Source organism: Mustela nigripes, chromosome 2 (genome assembly GCF_022355385.1).
Source record: "Mustela nigripes isolate SB6536 chromosome 2, MUSNIG.SB6536, whole genome shotgun sequence".
Classification (NCBI taxonomy): domain Eukaryota; kingdom Metazoa; phylum Chordata; class Mammalia; order Carnivora; family Mustelidae; genus Mustela; species Mustela nigripes.
In genome coordinates this window covers 207,513,282-207,533,044 of record NC_081558.1, presented here as the reverse complement: position 1 = coordinate 207,533,044, position 19,763 = coordinate 207,513,282, and the positions used below count along the sequence as shown (strand labels likewise).

The 19,763-nt window shown below is 43.8% G+C and overlaps 1 protein-coding gene across 1 annotated transcript; it reads left to right on the top strand.

The window, feature by feature from the left end:
• Positions 1 to 3,740: 3,740 nt before the first annotated feature.
• C2H21orf62 (chromosome 2 C21orf62 homolog) lies at positions 3,741 to 19,723 on the top strand. Its single transcript, XM_059388215.1, has 2 exons — positions 3,741 to 3,964; positions 17,179 to 19,723. Exon 2 carries the CDS (start codon positions 17,244 to 17,246, stop codon positions 17,901 to 17,903), a length of 660 nt encoding a protein of 219 aa, XP_059244198.1. The 5' UTR covers positions 3,741 to 3,964; positions 17,179 to 17,243; the 3' UTR covers positions 17,904 to 19,723.
• The last annotated feature ends 40 nt before the right edge of the window (positions 19,724 to 19,763 follow it).

Genomic DNA, 19,763 nt, shown 5'->3' with positions numbered 1-19,763 from the left:
GGCTGAAAGAATCCAAAGTGGTGTTTTGGTATTCCAAAACGTTTGTAGTTTAAGATGTGTGTTTTTGGGGATGCCTAGGTGGCTCCGTTTGTTAAGCAGCTGCCTTCCGCTTGGGTCGTGATCCCAGGGTGCTGGGATCGAGTCCCACATCTAGCTCCTGGCTCAGCAGAGAGCTTGCTTCTCCCCCCTCTTCCTGCTGCTCTCCCTACTTCTACTCTCCCTCTCTGTTAAATGAATAAATAAAGCCTTTTAAAAAAATTCTTCAAGACCTGTGTTTTTGTGAGCAGGGTGATGAGAAAACCCAGACCAGCTGACTGGTTTTTCTCAAGAAAATAAGATGCAAGGACCTCTTCCAAGAGCAAGGGTGCTGTGGTTGAAACATGAACGTTCAGTCCCAGTAGAGGAGGGTCATCAAAGAAAGCCATTGGGCAAGAGCAGACAGGAAGGATGACCAGTTGGTGCAGGTGTCCATTTGAAGTGAGCATTATGAACTTCTGGCTCTTCACATTTTCTCCGTGAGTACCTGCACCCTCGAGCAGGAGCTGAGAAGGCAGACTGGGGGCGTGGGGGAGGTGGCAATCCAGGGCTGGATGGTATGGCGTGTGCATCCTCCTGGGTGGGGAGTCATCAGCATGGTGGGGAGGGCAGCATGGAAACAGCTGATCAGAGTCAAGAGTGGGTGGAGTAGATAAAGCGAAGCCTGCACAGATGTTTCTGTGAGGGTAAAACAGAGCAGGAGCGAGGGAATGAAATAACACAAAGGCAACATTGGCAGCTTGAATGTGGAACAGGGTCACACGCCAATGACAAGGTCTAGAGCACAATCAGAGCTCCCAGGTGAGGACAGGAGCCTGGGTATCCTGCAGTGAACTGAGGAATGTTCAGGTTGGCACAGAAGGAGTTGGGATGGAAAGGGAGGACCTGAGATGCATCCTGAAGTTGCCCAGAATGATGTAAACGCTAACAGAAGATACTGGTGTTGATTTGAAGGTGGTTAGCAAGTGGTAATAGAGACTTCGGATGATAATACCTGCAGAAAGGCTATTGGAAAGAGTGGTGTTTGAGGCTTTGCTTTCAAAGAGTTTGGGTAACCAACATATTAATTAACAATCAAAGCAGTTGCTAAAGTTTGAAGACAAAGCACGATTTGCCTCCATGCAGAATTACAATTGGCTTTATTTCTGCAGGATAAGTTGGAGAGGTGTGTATCAGTATGCACTGAGTATCATCTGCATGTGCTCTCAGGAGTCTGCATTGCTCTTGTGGAAAAGAAAAAAGAAGAGAAGAGAGGAGAGGAGAGAAGAGAAGAAAAAGGAAAAGAAAGAAAAGCTTCAGGTAGTTTCTCGTGGTCATAAAATGTCTATGAGCAGGTAATGGTCTCTTTCTCCAGCAGACAGAGCAGTACAGAGTGGCTGTGGGGATGTAGCAATGTCCTCAAGGTACTGGGCTGCTCCACATTCCTGCAATCTCTGTGTTCACACAGGAAGAAGCAGCAGAGGAGGCAGTGCTAGAAAACCACCACTCAGCTCGTATTGGCTAGAACTTATCCCTGGTGTGTCATTCAGGGTTCACGTTGGTTGCAGAGGACAGAGTCCACTCTAACTGATCTAAATAGAAAGGAGTTTCTGAAGACATACAGAGAGTTCTTGAATCATGGAGAGGGCTGAACTGATGGTAGGCTGAGCTCAGAAAGTCCCCGGGGGATTGAGCTATGGAGGGAGCTGCTGCCTCTTCCACAATCAGGAAGTTGCTGAAGTAAGAGGCCACCTTCTCCAGCCGGAAGCCAGGACCACAGACCTCAGCTCCAAGCCCTGACACATCTGCTACGACCAGGAAGCAAGTCAACCAGAAAGCTGTGCCCCCACAGTGCTTGCTCCCAGACAAGGCCAGTTCTGCCAAGGCCCGTGCCTGCAAGAAAGATGCCCAGAACTTTCTTCTCACTCCCCACCAAACTCAATTCCTAAACAAAACACTGTGGTCCTCTCTCCATGTGACTTAGTTCCAGATCAAGGAGATGTGATCGGTCAAACTTAAATCCTGTCTGGAGCCGCAGCTGCAATGGTAGTTGTAGACTCTTTAAGTTGGGTATTTTAGTGGAAGCAGACCCTGGAATAGAAGGTCAGTGTGTCAAATTCCTGCACTAGCCACTGTCGCTCTGGAAATTTGGGACAGCTGGCGAATGCTTGGTTAGCTTTCCCTTCCTCTGTTCTCAGGGGGCTCTGCCCTCGAATGTCATCTCATTGAATCCCTACCTCAACCTTTCAATGAAGTATTGCTATCCTGTTTATAGATTAGGAAATCGAGGCTCACGGATTTTGAATAGTAATGTTCAAAAAGGTAGTAGAATCAAGATTTGAGCCAAAGCCCATGTTCCGCTATTCTCCTACGGTAGCATTTATGTTTGCTTTGCCAAAACTAACCACTGGGAATAGTGGATTCTCTATTCTCAGTTCCCTTGCTCCTGACTGTGGTTCACTGGCTTTCAAAGAGCTGAATAGGCTTAGTACTCTGCCATCTCCAAACCTTTGCTCTAGCAACATTCTTAATTGCTTGAGTTGCTTCGTCCTGTGGACTAAGACTTCAGATGACCTGGGCGTCAGGACTGAATGGGGTGAGAAAGGAGGAAGGCTTCATCCATCAGCTCACATTCTCTATTGGCCAAAGACTCACTCCATGAGACATTATTGCCCTTTCGCCTTACATCTCACCACTCCAGATCGGATGCGACCCCTCTACAAAGACGTGTCCAGTCTTCCCGCCAACATGTAGCTCTACCCTTCCTGCAACTCCCGTGTGTTTTCTTCGTACTTCCCTTCAAACATTTCTCACCGTCAACTGACATAAATACCCCTTCCAGATTATAGCTTGAAGATAAGAACTAAGTCATTAATTCCTTTTGTCCCTTGCAGCTCTTGGCACAGCACACGCATGTGGTAAGGGTTCCCTAGGTGAATAATAAATAAACAGAATGAACTTCCCTAATTCATTCAAGAGGGACTCTCTTTGTTAAAATAGTGGATAATCTATATCAGGGTAACACAAATCAACTGATTTTCCCTAGTGTTTTTAATTAGTGAGACCTTCCTCTATCACCACCACCTGATTTCTCCAGTATTTACTGACCCTTCATCAATTAAGGTCCCCAGAATATTTCTTACATGTTTATTTGCTTTGTGACTCTAAACATTTTTTTTTAAGATTTTATTTATTTATCAGAGGGAGAGAGCAAGCACAGGCAGACAGAATGGCAGGCAGAGGCAGAGGGAGAAGCAGGCTCCCGGCTGAGCAAGGAGCCCGATGTGGGACTCGATCCCAGGACGCTGGGATCATGACCTGAGCCGAAGGCAGCTGCTTAACCAACTGAGCCACCCAGGCGTCCCGGCTCTAAACATTTTTAAAAGTGCTTGAAAAGAGAGAGAGAGAGAGAACAGGACAACATCTTTGGAGTTGAAATGTGTTCATCTGCTCTTTGAAACAACCACAAGAGGGTTTTTCCCCTAGTTCAAGCATCTACATACATAACAATCCCTCAAGCCCAAAAGAATGAAACAAACCATGAAAACAAAAGCATCTAGGAATCTACGCTCTAAACTTAGCCCATTCCATTTCCTGCTAAAGTAGAACTTCTCCCACTACTGTCAGCCCTTCAAGGTCGGCATACAGCAGCACCCTGCCTAGTTTCTTCTGGAAACTTTCCATTGTCCAACCCTCAGAGTGGCCAGCACTCACCAAGGCAGGTTCTGTCCTGCTGTGTGGTTAATGAAGCTGGTGGGCCGGCAGCTTCCTCCTGGTTGCCATGAGAACGACCAGGGCCACTGGCCCTCTGAAAACGGAAAAGAACAGCCAGTGCAAGACCACACGTTCCCTCCTGCCTTGCAGATTAAAACAGCTGTCAAGCCGGAGTGAAGAATCAGGCAGAGGTCTGCAAAGTGGAAAAGTGAGCCTCACGGTAGAACTCTGAGATGTAAGTACTTTGTCTGTTCTTTTTTGAAAAGCATGCCTAGCCGGGCAGACAGTTTTTCGTAGCTTCAGAATTTCTGCTGGCTGACCGGCAAGTTCTGCGACCACATGAACAGCCACGGTGGGCGCCCCTTCTTCTCACAGAAATTACATTTCCTGAACAAAATGTACACTTAACGGGTGACTTTCACCATGAAACGATTTTGTTTAGGCTTCTAAGCACATGAATTGTTCTTTACTGAGATTCTGCCTTTAAAAGGAAATGTTTTCAGTGTCTTCAGCAAAGAGTGAAATGGTCTTCTCATTTAGTCTCTAAGCAGATAAACTCACGTAGGCTAATATTATACAACAGATATCTCCGTGGAACCTGGGCTTGTTTCTATTTAAAATATTTGGCTCTATTTCCCAGTCCATCTTCAATGCAAAGTCGTAATTACACACAAGAGATGACCTCTTTGCCTTATCGTGATCCCACAGAAAACTGGGAACTTTCAAAACATCAGCTGATACTGTTCCTTTGCTCTGTTTTTATCTAACAGCATTACATTTATTGCTTTTTTACACACTGCTCAATGGAAAACATGGAAAGAGAAGAAGAATGCTTAGATGAGCATTACTCATGGATTGGTTAACTTGGTAAAAAATATGTCCCTTTATTTAAAAGTGAAAAAAATACGATAAGTACTATAGTCAAAGGCAAGAGCACGGGGATTTTTTAGTCAAAACTAGGAGTCCTTACACAGTTCTGCATAAATGTTATTGTTTAATAAGCATGCTTTTTAAGTTTTTTTTTTTTTTTTAGCAGTAAGTGTGTTGGCATGAACTGAGTAGAGGAAATGTTTCAGAAGAGTTATACATAATACTCTGTAAAAACCTGTCTTTAAAAACTACCAAAAATATCCAGCCTCGTGTGTTTGAAAAATTTTTTAATGAAAACAGGGATCTTTAGGAAGTTTTTAACTTTTATTTTTGGCCCAAATAATGCAATATGTTTGAAAAAAAGATACTTCCATTAAAAAAATTTTTTTACAGAAACGGTATTTTCTGAAAAGAATAGGTTCAATAAAGTATTTATGGAAAAGAGTGCTTTTTCACAGCCGACTTGGATTTCCCAATTTTCTCTTCCATACCAGTGTTTGTATTGCTTAAAGCTAGTACACAATCAACTTTTTAAATTCAGTGTCCAGTAGATCACGTCTCTGTGTTAGTGGGGAGAACAGATAAGCCACATGGCTCATGGGTATATGATCAAGAGCACAGACATGGGTGTATGTGCCATGCTGGCGGGTCTGAACCCCAGTGTTCTGATCAGCTGAGCATAGACCAAGTCATTCAAAGGAAAGTCTTGAGAAGTTCGCAGTCATTGGGGAACAATTTCTCATAACGCCATGTGTCAAAGAGAGAAGGCAGTAGCTACATATTTTAGTTAAGCCTTCCCATTGGCTCACTCTCTGAGTTAATCTGCGTCCTACATGCAGAAGCAGCATTCAACTGATGTCCTTATTTTTAAATCTAATTTCTAAATATTCTTTTGTTTTTATTAAGATTTTACTTATTTATCTGACAGAGAGAAAGCACTTGAGCACACAAGCAGGGGGAGCAGCAGTGGGACAGGCAGAAGCAGATTCCCCTGCGTGGGGCTGATCCCATGGTCCTAGGATCATGACCTGAGTCAAAGGCAGACCCTTAGACGACTGAGCCACTCAGGCACCCCTAAATGTTCATTTAAAAAAAATGTTCCCAAAATGTTTATGTCTACTGGAACTCATTTCATTCATTTTGTTTCCTATGCCTCTAACATGAGTTTGCTATACACCCTTTATGTTAAAGGGCACAGAATCTAGTGATAGAATGTGAGGTTTTAGAGTAGGAACATGAGTCTGGACTGGAAAATAACATTATAATTTCCACCACGACTCCCTAGAACATACTTGGCTGCCTGAGTTCAAATCTTAGCCCTGTCTTTCAGGCTCTGTGACCTTGGGAAAGCTATTTAACCTCTGTATTTCTCCATCTTCTGATATTAAAAATGGGCTCAAAATATCTACCTTTACTGTGACTGCAAGGATTAAATGATATAAAACATGTAAAAGTATTTTGAAGAGTACCTGGGACAAAGAAGCACTCATTAACTGTTATTATTAATCCATAAAGCATATGCATAGTTCCTAATTTCAGTCAACTTTCAATACCACGTATCTCCCACACCTCTTATTTGGAAGTACATTCTCTGTTATCGGTGTTTCTATATTTAGCTGGTTTAGTCCTGGGAACACAGGGCTGAGGAGCTGTGTCGATGCAATAAAATGTTGATACAATAACATGTCTTCTCTACCCAGCAGCCCGAACTCTCATAGGAATCAAGAGTTGTGTATATGGCCAATTAGGTTTGAGGTGCTTTGGATATTCTGTCAAGTTGAGCTATCAAGTAAGATGCTGGATACACAAGCATGAAGCTCAGGGAAGAGTGTGGGAGCAGGTTCACCATCAGCATACAGACGATATTGAAGTCCATAGGTTAACATGCAGTCAACAAAAGAATGGTTGTACAAAAGCAAAAATCCCCACTTATTTTAGGGTTATTTTAGTGTTAGAAAAATTGTGCAGATGACACAGAGACTCCCACTGGACCCACATTCCGTCTCCCCTATCATTACGTCTCACGTATGTATGCTACATACACTTGTCACCATTAATGAACAGATATCAGTACATTATTATTATTAACTAATGTCCACATTTTATTCAGATTTCCTTAGAATGTCCTATTTCTGTTCCAGAATTACACATTACCTTTAGTCATCATTCCCAGGAGGCATTTAAAGACACAAGTCTTCAAGAAAGCAGCAAGGTTTGGGGCGCCTGGGTGGCTCAGTCGGTTGAGTGGCTGACTCTAGTTTTCTGTTCCGGTCGTGATCTCAGGGTCATGGGATCAAGTCCTGCGTCCAGCTCCACACTCAGCACAGTTGGCTTAGGATTCTCTCTCTCTCTCCTAAAATAAATAAAATTTTTTTTTTTTTTTTTTTTTTTTTTTTTTTAAAGAAAGCAGCAAGGTTTAAATTGCTTTTGGTCCCAATATTTGTAACTAAAACCACTAAAGGAAAATTTAATTCTTAACTCTTCTAAAATCGAATCGTTGGAATAGTTGAACACAAATGAAAGGAAAAAGCTTAAGTCTTACATTGTGGGGATATAGTTCAACGTACTTTATGGAGCTGTAATAATGTACAATACTAGGTGGAAGATCTTACTCCCTTTTTATTGTTCTGGAAGCAGGTAATTAAAACAGTAAAGGTTTACAAGACTTTTTTCTTTTTTTTTTTTCCTCTCATCTCTTAGCAAAGGGATTACTCTGACTCATTTTCCTTGGCAACCTCACACTCATGTAATACAGGCCCAGTAATTGGAGTAAAGCTGTTCCAGGCTAGTTTTACAAAACTAGATGCTTCGGTGTTCAGTTGTGGGGAGGTCTGCGATGTGGGCTATTAGAGTCCCTCAACTGAGAGCAATTAGGGCGATGGCTTCTAAAGCTCACAAATATCTGTGAGATCAATATCTCCTAACTCTGCTCACTCTTCCTGGAAGGCCTGGGTGGATGGGTTAGGGAGGTGGAAGGACAGGGATCTGGGGCCCTGACTTGGGGCTCCTGGTCCCCGTTCCAAGTGAGTGTGTTTTGCTTTGTGTCCCCAACAGTTACAGTAAAGTTCCAAGGCAACTGCAAACCTAAATGGTCCTCAATGGCAAAGCCAAAGAGGTTGGCTTTGGGATTTTTGCAGATGTCACTCAATGGCTTCCAGGGGCACCCACAGGCATAGGAGAGCAGTGACCAGGGACATCCCCAGTCTGTCCTCCTGGAAGGGCCAAATGGTGCTGCCTGCTCCTCCTTCCTCATTGTGCTGGAGCTGTCCTGCACTCAGTGCAGAAGTGGGGAGAATGGCTCTGTCCCCAGGTCACTGTCCCACTTTGTCACCCAGAGAGGGACCATTTGTGCCCCACCTCTCAGAGTTCTTGAGAGAAGTCCAGGCAGCCTCTGCCTGCAGCTCCACTGGACTCAGCCCAAGGCATTAATTAGTCTGGGCTGAGAAGAGACAGGTGCCATCCTGTCCCTCCACTCATCCCTGCCTGAGGCCTTCACACATCATCTTCACTCTTCCTTCTTTCTTCCTTGACAGTTCCACACATGCAAATAACCGCTGGCTACAGGCCCCCCTCTGAATTCATGAGACGGGTCCAGATGCATCTGTTTAGGCTGGGCTGGGTCCAATTCAGCATGACTACTCTGGACAGTTTTGAGCCTGGTATTTCTGAAAACAAGTAATGGAGCTGAAGATCTAGTTACCCCCCAAACTTGTCAGTAATCCAGGCTAGTGAGAGGAGTAAGACATGAGAAATACCTAGCAAGTGCTGCAGGGCTGTAAACAGAATTACCTGTGCATTTGGTCTGAAGAGTGTTTTGTCGCTTCCTTAAACCTCTGTCTTAGCTTCCTATTACTACATAACACGTGTCTACAAACGCGGTGACTTAAAACAAAAGAAATTCATTCTCTTCCATTTCTGGAAGTCAAAGTCCAAAACGAGTCTGTGCTAAAGTCAATGTGTCAATATGGCTGATTCCTTCTGGAGCTCCAGGGGAGAATCCATTCCTTGTGTCTTCCAGCATCTGGAAGTGGCTGGGCTGGCGTTCCTCTGCTTATAGCCATATCACTCTGATCCCTACTTCTATGGTCACATTGCCTTTTTTCTTTCTGACTCCTCCCATTTTCCTCTTAGAAGACCCTTGTGATGACGCAGGGCTCACCCAGATACTCCTGGATCTCCCCATCTCAAGGTCGTTAACTTCATCTGCTCTGCAAAGTGCCTCTTGCTCTACAAACAGCATTTACAGGTACTAGGGATTAGGGCATGTACCTCCAGTGGCTCTTATTCACCCTTCCCACCGCCTCCCCCGGCCCCCCACAGTATCTAGCAGGGATAAGAAGAGACCAGGAAGAATGTGTTTTGATCATTGTCTATACCCTACGGCTCCTTTAAACATTTTACGCACATTTAAGTTAGAATGTGTAGAATTAGTAGAAATGGGAAATGGACACTTATTTCCATTTACCAGATTATTTCACTAAGAATGTTGAGGCTTCCCATTCCCCAGAATTACAGAGGAATGTTTGTAAATCAGAGTTGTTTGTTACAAGAAAAAAGGTGCAAAGAAGCATTTTTGCTTTATGTTGAATCTATTCTTTATTCAAATTTTTGATGTAAGGAGTGCATTGAATGAACCAGTAACTTTCAATTTCTTTGGGGTGACTTTGGGATGCCTGGACAGAGCATGCTAATATATCCCTCTTATCATTATAATTCTGACTTTACAAAATATCATAGCTAATAATACTATGTATATCATAGTATACCTACTAGTAGTTAGCAGTACTCATGAGTAGCACTAATAGACTATATATATTTCTACATGCATCCTTCTCTACTCGTATTGTATCCTAGTGTCATAGGAATTATCACCCCCATGTCATATTGAGAGAAATGGCTCAGAAAGTCATTTCTGGGTGGCTCACAGTGTACTCCCTGTACAGTGAGTTGAACAGGAACCATCACAAAAATACTTTAAATTGTGTCCTCTTGAGATCCTAATTGCATGCTTGAGGCTAATTTTGTCTAAATGTCATCTCATGGAGACATAAACTTTGAGTTCCTCATTTTCTGGATGAGGAAATAAAGCAGATGACAGCAAACCGTTTAGCTCCTACTCTATAAATCCAACGAGATCCCAATCATCTCCGAATCACATTGAAGTCAGCTTTCTGCCTCTCACAATGAACCATGTCATGCTCAATGACAGGGAAGTGGCTTTCGCCAACAGAGACTGCCCAAAGCAGTATCTCCAGAGGCAGACTCTTGGGAGGGCATGTGAACATTCAGTGGCTCATACCAGGGATAGGGGTGTGCTGTTGTGGAATGTGAAGAAGAAAGAAAAGACAACACTTATCACAGTTAAGAAAACTTTAAGGAGAGATCCAAATCAATGTGGCTTTCAACATTGCAAACTTTGAAATAGTCAACATCAAAGCTATCACTCCTTTCTTTAATATCATCTTTCATAGTGTTTTATCTGTAACCTGCCTCCCGCGGTGCATTTGTGGGTCAGAGCCAAAGAAAAGAAAAATGCCCAAGATCTTTTTTCTCAAAGAGCTTCTCAAGGTCCTGCACCTAAAGGGTTCTCATGAGCATCTCGTCCACATAATACAGGGGAGCCGGCACTTCCTCCTTGACCTGCCTGGGAAGGGTGATTGCACAGCTACGGATGAGTTGCCCTGGACCTGAGAACAGGAGATCTCTCGGTTCTAGGGTCCTCGAGAGGAGTCTCCATCCCACACTTCTCCCCTATTTCTTATTTAATCCTCGCCTTCTCTCTAACAAGGGACACGTAGGAATAAGGCTTAAAGTGCAAATACCCTTGAGCGAGAATGTGTTTATTTAAATGAAGGCTTAGCCATGTGCCATTAGAGCCTTGTATGAGAGTGGGTTTTTAACACCAGGCACCTGGATGAGCCCTGACCAAGGAATTAAGAGGAAGGCCCAGCAAGGGGACTCTGGGGATAGGAAAGCTGCTGTAGCCACTTCATAATCTTGCCTGTCACTTGTATTGCCAGCAGCTGGTCTCACTGCCAGCCTAATGAACCCACCAAGGGGCTCCTGACTCAGTGAACTCTGCCTTTTCTCTGGGCGGTCAGGGACAGAATGGGCATCTTCAGGAGTGGAGTCCCAGGTAAGCCAGGCTAGGATGCTAAGAAGGAAACCAAAAGCTTTTCCAGGGCTTCCCACTCTGGACCCCCTGCCTCCTACACCACATGTCCCTCCTGAGGAGTTCAGGCAGGTTTCCCGGCTGCCGGCCTGCAGGAGGGTAGGAGCTTGGTCCTCAACCCTGCCTACCAAACCCCCCTCTCTTGGTCCACTCCACGCACCCCCAGAGTCCAGATACTGAAATAGATTTATCTGGAGAGCCTGGAGGGAGAAGGAGTCGGCAAATCGGGAGAGGCAAACCTTCAAAGAAAATACAAAAGAAAAATGTTCTCTTACTTAGAACCCAGGGTGCTCTCTGTGTCTCTACTCCAATTTCATTTCTGCCCGGCACCTAAATGACCTGCCTCATACCTGGAACTAAAGAGGTCTGCTCTGCTTACCAACTTTCAGCGCCTCCTTTTTGCCTCCTTCAGGGGCCTCCTAAGGGAGTATTTGCATCCAAGGGAGTGTGCAAACCAGGCTAGCAAGGTGGAGCTGAAGGTCCTCCAACTTTCATTATTTTCCACCTCAAATTTTAAAAAAATCTACTGTGTATAGCTTACAATGTAGATGATATATAAATATGATATTTATGATGATTTTTTTAATAAATTAAAGGTTGTATCTATTGGGGAGGGGCTTTTAAAGTTTTTATTGATGAGGTGAGGATCAGGGTTTGGAGAGAGGCGGCCTGGGTGACTCAGTCAGTTATGCATCCACTTTTGGTCCTGGGATCCCAGGGTCCTGGGATCAAGCCCCGCATCAGGCTCCTTGCTGGGCGGGGAGACTGCTTCTCCAACTGCCCCTCACCCCGCTCTAGTGCTCTCTCTCTCAAATAAATAAATAAAAGGAAAAGAAACCTCTCTTCATTCTGAAAAAAAAAAAAAAAAAAAAAACAAGAAGAAGAAGAAAGGAAAAAGGCAGGGGAGAGGGAGAAGAGGTAGGAGGGGGAGGAAGACAAGAAGGAAGGCCACAACAGTTTGGAGACTAAAACCCTGAGCCTGGCTGCAAGGTCCTGTCTACCCCTGCCCTGCCCTCCCTCCGGCCCCATGGGCTCCCAGATGTGCCAAGCACTCTAGTCTCTGGGGTTTTTCTCAAGTGACCCTTCTATCTGCAGCCTTTCCCCTTCCCTCTCCCCACCCCATTCTCTGCATGGCCCTAATAACACCCTTTTTGGGAGACTTTCCTGGCCTATCCGGCCAACACTTACTCTGTGTCTTTAATAAGCACCCACCAATCACATTGCCCCCTGCCCTATAATTAGTTGCTACTTGCTTGTTCTCAGAGTACATGCCAAGTTCCTGGGGCAACCCATTAGACCCCTGGGGTAAGTGAGGCCATCCTATTGCTCTCAGGGTTAGCAACAGTGGGAACCTTTTTGATGAAATACACTTCAATAGTAAGGTGTAGCTCTCTCTTTGTGGGATATACCCCAAATGCTACATTGTCTCCTTTTCTGGAATTTCTCTCATTTTCGCCCCCTTGGAATCTTCAAGGAGTTTTGCAGAAACACACTTTGAGAACTGCATTTGTGAAAGAGCCTAGCCTAGCTCTCCAAGTTCTGGCTTCAAAGTGGATTTCTTGGGGTGCCTGTCTTCTGCCTTTTCTTCCTCTGTCTGCAGTGAAGATTTCTCTTTCGGACCATCTGTTTCTTGCTGGAGCATCTCCTTTGTGTCCGGTCTTTTCTCCCCAGCTTCTTCAGCTGAGTCTTTTCTCTTAGTGCCTTTCCACCTTTGAAATTAAAAGATCCCTTCTAATTTCAATTTAACCCATTTCTGAATTAAAAATCTGAAGTCACTCTTAGTTTTTAATTGCTGTTAGAAGTGGGGAATACCACTATGATGTTCCACAATAATATTTTTTCTCTTTTGTGTTGAGACTACAGAGTTCAAAACATCATTATTCAAGACATTTCAAATCTGTTTTGAGCAAATGGTCCAAATGGTATCCTCCCACTGACAGACACACTATCTCCTTACTAGTAATATCTTCTTATAAACAGAACTAGTGCAGTTTGAAACATTCCTTTTGGAGCCAAGGATAAACATTATCTAAACACTGGATGTAATCCTAGACTGAGAAAGAATCTGTGTGGAATTTGTTTTGAAGTTATTGATGTCTATATCTGCTCAATTCAGAAATCTTTGCTTTCGTGCAGCTAATTGCTGGTATTAATTGCCGTTGAGATTTCTTCTGTGGTGATACAAAATGAATATTAGGACTGATTCTGAATCATTGCCCTGGTTTATCAACATGTTCAGTGATTTAAAGGCTCAAAGATTTAATGATCATACATGGTTTTCCGTATCTTGCCAGAGAGATTTGGGTGGATTGAACTACCTGTTGATCATGGTTGCATAAAGCCACATATGACGTCTTACAACCTAGGCATGTCAGAAATCTCTAGTGCCCACCAATATGCAGGCTGTCCTCTCCTCCTTTGGCACGGTGCTGGATTTCATTTCCAAGCTGCTTGCAGAGAGGGGTGCTACATGCCTAGTTCTGGCCGATGAAATGTGAATGGAAAATCCTACAGAGGATCCAAAGGCCTGGGAGAGGATAGAGCTAGGGAGGAAAGCTTGAGTCCCTGCATGACCACGTGGAGCAGAGCACACCCTCCCCACCCCTATGGCTCCTTAATGGCATTATGCTGCAACATGAGGGAGGAATCAACCTTTGCCCTAGCTTTACTATGTAGTTTTCCATTTATGGGCAAATTCCAGCACAACATCAGCAGAACAGCATAGACCCGTCACATTGCTAGGCTCCTGCCCATCGTGGGGGTGGGGAAGGGGATCATCTTGGGACATAGGAGGCAAATCCTAATGATAGAGCACACAAAGAGCTGAGAAAATGATGTGTCAGGGCAAGTCAGAAGTTTCCACCCTATAGGACCCCTCTGCCCCCCTCTCCCACGACTATCCCCATAGCCCATCAATCTCTCGGTCCTACTTTTGGTTTTTCCAAATTCTGATCACCCTATGCTAATTACATAGGTAACTTTTTTTCTTCTTTTTTTACTCGAGAACTACTGCTTTCCTCAGATACTACCTCTTCCATGAAGCTTATCATGATACCTTTCATTTCCAGGCAAAGTTAGTTGTAGACATAACACCCTATACAAAATGTTGTTATAGTGATTGTCACATCATACTGTGATTATCGATTCAAGTGTCTCTTTACTGGGGAATAACCCCTTGAGGGAGATCTTATTGGCTTTCTTCTAGGTTTCCTGCACAGAGGCTAGCACACAGCGAGGACTCAACAAAGGTTTATTGAATGAATAAAAAAAAGATAGCTTACCAAATGTCAGTGTATTCGTTTCATTGCTTGTTATAGAAATCCAGTTCAGACTGGTTTGAGTGGGAAAAACAAAACAAAACAAAAACCCTGGTTCAAATATTTCAAAAATCAAGGAAGGATGTCAGGCATGGCTTGATTTCAGTGCTCTAGAAGGTTTTTAGGAATCTCTCCCCATTTCGTGCCTGTTCTCTGTGTTGGCTTCATTATCAGGCAAGCTCACTCCTTCTGGAGACAAGATGGTCACCAGTAGATCCTGATTTCCCTCCTAACTAGATGAGCAACCCCCAGAGGAAAAACAGTTTCTTTCCCCATGATGGTCAAGGGCATAGCTAAGGGCAAGGACAGTGTGATGTATCTGTGCCCATTCTCCTAATTCCAGGCTGGAATCTGCCCACAAATGAATAAACACACAGTGAAACTCGGGTGTTCACAATCCACATTCAACAAATCTAAAAACACCAAGTGGTTTTTTACCCAGGATAAAACCGAAGGAGAAAAATGTCCAACAGCGTCTTTTTGGAAACGCCGTAAGCTTATTACCAGGGATATTTGTCCCACTCTGTACCCTATCAGGAGGCCTTCTTGTTTCAGCTTTCAAGTTCCCTGATATCCAAAAGCAGGGAGGGGGTCACCCTGAGGTCCAGCCAGGGCCTTGACTGCAGGGGACAGGGGGTTGCTCACAAATCCCTTTTATGATCTCTAGCCCCACTCATTTCAGGAAATCATCATCCGTTTCCCTTCCTACCTCTTTTCTTTTTCCATGCATGTCTCTGAATGGTACCAGCATCTGGAACAATGAAGTTGGCACTTTTCTCACCAGGTTCCAGGCTGATGGGTAGAAACTTTTCCGCCTCCCTTTTCCCCTCCAGGCTGGGATCAGAGCAAGCCATTGGCATTGATGACAGCTTTCCTAGTTCTGGGATGAAAGGGTTACTGGGGCATGAAGACCTAGAAACCTTCAGTGGAATCTAGGACAACTGATCATCTAAAATTATCTTGTAATTAATAAGTTACTGCTCCTTACTAAGTGGGGTAGTCACCACCGCATTTTAAAACTATTTAAAACTGTTAAATCTTGTGTTCAGGAAGAATTCTGGCTCTAGGCATTTCTCAAAGACCTTTCTTTTATTAAAAAATGAACCAATGAATACACTCTTTCAGAAAAGCCTGTGTCAACTTCAAAATAAACACAAAACACTATAAAGCACCTTATTCAGACCCCCAAATGGACTTTAACCTATCTCTCTGCTATGTTCCTATAACCACTGGTATGTTCAATAGGATCTTTCTCAGTTCAGCCTCATTTGTCCTCCTCTTCTGCTTATAAGCTCTTGGAGGGCAAGGGTACGTCTTGTTCATCTTTATTTCTTCTGCTTGACCTTGGCACATGGCCCGTGCTGAACCCTACCTGACTCCTGCCTTTGCTTTCTCTCCCTCCCCATTGCTATGGCCCCTTTGGTCCTCATAGGTATGCCTGAAAGCAGAATCAAGTCCTTTTGAACACAAGTTCTAGAAGCTTGTTGTCTTCTGGGCTATGTCCCCAGGGCTAGCGAAGTGCCTGCCATCCAGTGAATGCCCAGTAAACATTTGCTGAATGAATGAAGTGTGATGGCTGTGAACTAATGTCTTACCTTCTATTCAGGTTTATTGGTTGAGCTTCGGTTTAGTCTCCCTGCACTTCAGCCACCAGCTGATGAACTTGTGCTCTCCATCTTCTACCTGACCCCGGCATTTTCAGCTTTGCCCTCTTGAACTTCCCTTTGCCTTGCTTTGCCACCTTGTGGCCTCAGCTTGCACCCTAAGTGGTGTATGTCTGCCTTGCTTCTTTCCTGCTGTCACATATTCAGCCTCTCAGACTGACCCGTGTATCCCTGCTCAGCACTTCCTGTGGGGGTCCTGTCACTAGCCGTGGACTCTCCAAGTCAGAGATCTCGTTCCAAGTATTTTGCCATGCCCATGGTGCTTTGTACATGCAGATGAACTGAATTGTCTCAGTGGTCAGTTTACAAGAACTGAATGGTATCTTTGGTCCTGCATCTTTTGGTCATCTGTCAGCTAACTCAGGGGAAATTATTTTTACAAGACTGAAAACGTGGCACCCTACTTCATAACGTGTGTCTCATTCCTAGCTCACCATAAAAGAAGACCATGCATCTATTATATGCCAGGTACTAGGGCATTTTCCTCCAGATCGGACATTGGCATTACTCCTAAAACCATGCATACGCTCCTACCTTATTTAGATCATTGATCGCTGCTGATATATTGCTTCGTTTTGGAGCCCTACACTAAGCTATTTGATAAAATCTGTTTATAACATTTGTTCCGGGGAAGGAGCAGATAAGCAAGTTCGTTGTGATTAATTGGTGTGTGATCAGCGTTTTCACTGTCTATGAACACAGTAAAATCTACTCTAACACTTACATTTGTAGGAGAGCAGGAATATATCAATGGATCTATAAACAGATTAATATGAGGGGGGGCATGCTTGTCTAGTTAGAAATTAAAGTTTATCATTAACTAAATGTTTCACTGGTATTCATGCTATGTTGTTTAACAGGTAGCACTTGGGGAGCTGAATCCAACACGGAAGTGTTTGTCTCCTGAATTCCAGGAAGTCCGATATTGAGGGGGAGGAGGGAATGTGCATGTTCCAGGGACTGCCAGGTACTCAGTCCACAAAAGACGTTTGGAGAATGTGCACAGTCAAAGCACTACAGATCCCTGCCCACGGACAGCAGGGTACGCCGGGGTCTCATCTCGGGCACCCTGTCTTGCTCGCTGTTGGTGTGTTAGTCTGTCAACAGACATCACAGGGAGTCTTATGTCTCAGATGAACAGATTGGCTGCTGTCTCTCATGGGGCTCTGAGAAAAGATAGTGTCTGCACTTGGGCTCCATGCATTGCCTGCCTTTGATAGAACTATAAGAGAGAGGAGGTTACCATGGGTAACCTTTTCTATCAATTGCATATCTCTTAAGTCATCTCAGCACCCAACGTGGGGCTCAAACTCAGGGGCCCGAGATCAAGTGTCCCAGGCTCTACCGACTAAGCTGGCCAGGTGCCCATAAGCTATACATTTTTAAAGAGAGCCTGTGATAACCAAGCTGCATATTTTCCTTTCAGGTGAGTTCCAGTGAACTGGCTCACGAAGGGGAAACACACGCTTGGTGGCACACGCTGAGATCAGAATGGCACCACCTCCTGGGCACAGGGTCCTTCTGGCTGGCACGCTGGGCATCTTTGTTCTCCACTGCTTCACGGGAGGGCAGAAGAACAGCACGCTGATCTTCACCAAGGAAAACACCATCCGGAACTGTAGCTGCCCTGCAGATGTCCAGGACTGTGACTACAGTCTGGCCAACTTGATGTGCAGCTGTAGAACCGTCCTGCCTTTAGCCCTCCATCAAACCAGCTACAGTGACCATCTGACCATCTGGTTCACAGATGCATCAGCCCTGGGCCTCCTGTTGAACTTCACGCTGGTCCGGGACCTGAAGCTTTCTCTGTGCGGCACCAACACTCTGCCCACTGACTACCTTGCTATCTGTGGTCTGAAGAGGCTTCGGGTCAACACCCAGGCCAAGTGTCTATCACCAGAGCAGAGCTCGCTCATGCTCAATGGTGGGGAAAGGGAACCCAGAGAGCAGCCCGTGTGGTTCCCCAGAGGCTGGCAAACATGTATGTACATCTCCTTCTTAGATCTGGCGCTTTTCAACAGGAAATCATCATTAAAAGCATACAGTATTGAAAACGTTGCCAACATTGCCAACAATTTTCCTTACTTTTCTTACTTTGAAACCTTCCCAATTTTAAGCAATGAAAGCTATGTCGTCACGTTCATTTACTAACGTTGTAACAGAGGCCAGCCTTCAGGAACTTTGGCAAGCTATGGATAATTTGAACAAGAAAGCTGGGAACAAGCCCATGGGCATCCTTACCTACAACTTCACCTGTCTGCCCAGCCCCCATTCACCACAGAGCCACACATACACCAGCCCTCTCTGCTCTACTCTTTGCTCAACCATGGGAGTGATTTCAAAAAACAAAAAAGGAACAAAACTCAAAAAACCCCAAACCAACCAACCAAACAAAATGATCTGTGTCCAGAAAGTCTTGAGAGCAGCTGGGTCTGTGCTCCTCGGGGGTCTGTGGGAAAATGTCAGATCAGATATGGAGAAAGCAATACACACCAAGGACTGCTTAGCGGAACTGAGCACTGGGGATGACCACCAAGGAAGACATCTTCCTTCAAAACAATACCTTCCTTTTATTCTGCTTCATTTTGATACAGTGACTGGAATTCCCCTAAGAAGAGAAGGATAGATTTCACAGGTTTTGGGACTGTGAGTTCCACACAATGATTAGGTTCTCCTAGACTCATATTTTCCAAATACCTCTTAGACCGATACTTGCCAAGCATGTATGTGCTGAGAAAGGGGAGTTTTAAGAGTGGAACAGGTCAGGTTGGGGTGGGACCTTAAGACCAAATGAGAGCATTAAGCTTAGAGGAATGTGATACAGAAATGAAAACCAGAGGACACAAAAATCAATGACATATATCTCAAAATTTTGCTTAGAGCAAGGCCTAAACACAGGGAGTTTCTCTCTTACATCCCTTTTCTTTCATTCTTTTCTTTGACTACTTCTTTGTCCCCACCATACAACGTCACCTTTCTTCTCCCATTTTCCTCATCCTCTCCCTCCCCTTCCTCCTCCTGCTCCAGAAATAAGAATTTGGATTAATACCATTAGAACTGCATTTAACACCACCAGGGGCTAGCCTGGGAATCCAATAATCATTTATAATGTTATTCTTATGGGAAAAGATGCTCATATGACTAAAAGAAAATTAACCAAAGAACTTTTAGGGCTCAGTCCATTCGGATGTTTAACTGTAAAGTTAAGACATATTATATGACATGATTGATACAAAGTGGTCTGAGGTATTACAACAAAAGGAACCAAGGCAACATATTAAAAATAAATAAATAAAAAGGAAACTGATCTTAGTGTACCAAGAAAAATTTTCTTCACAGACTCAATTTACCACTGAGATACAATGTAAAGAATCCATGGCAATTATGATACAAATGTCCAAACTTAGAGTGCAAGGAACTAGAAACATAATTGCATTTATAATGTCATAAGGGTAAGAAAGAATTTTATTATAAAATAACAGGATGTCTTGGGGTTGATGATTTCAGATCACAATCAACACTTTTTTCTCTTACCCTTAACATAGGGTAACTGAAATAACCTGAAATATCGACATTTGCTTAATTGGTGGGGGATTTGGCCATTCAGGCTAATTAGCATTAGTCCATAATGTCAGTGTTTAAATCAGGCCAAAATTAAGACCAAAGTATGACTTTTAATAGAATAATGCAATGACCTCATTACTGATATTGTATTTGAGAGGTAAGCTTAAAGTGAGAGAAAAAGACAAGGAGAAAAAAAGGATTTGGAAAAAGGAAAGCAGGAATAATATAAGTGAAAGAACAAAAAATAAATATATTTACTATCATTAGTTACTGAAAATACAAAAAACTGAATTTTAATGTATTTTTATTAATAAAGTACAAAATTAAATGATTTAGAAATTATGAGTACCTTAAGATGCATTATCTTGCTAGGATTCTAATACTATGTTGAACAAGAGTGGTGAGAGTGGGCATCCCGTTGAGATCAGGAACATAAGGATGCCCACT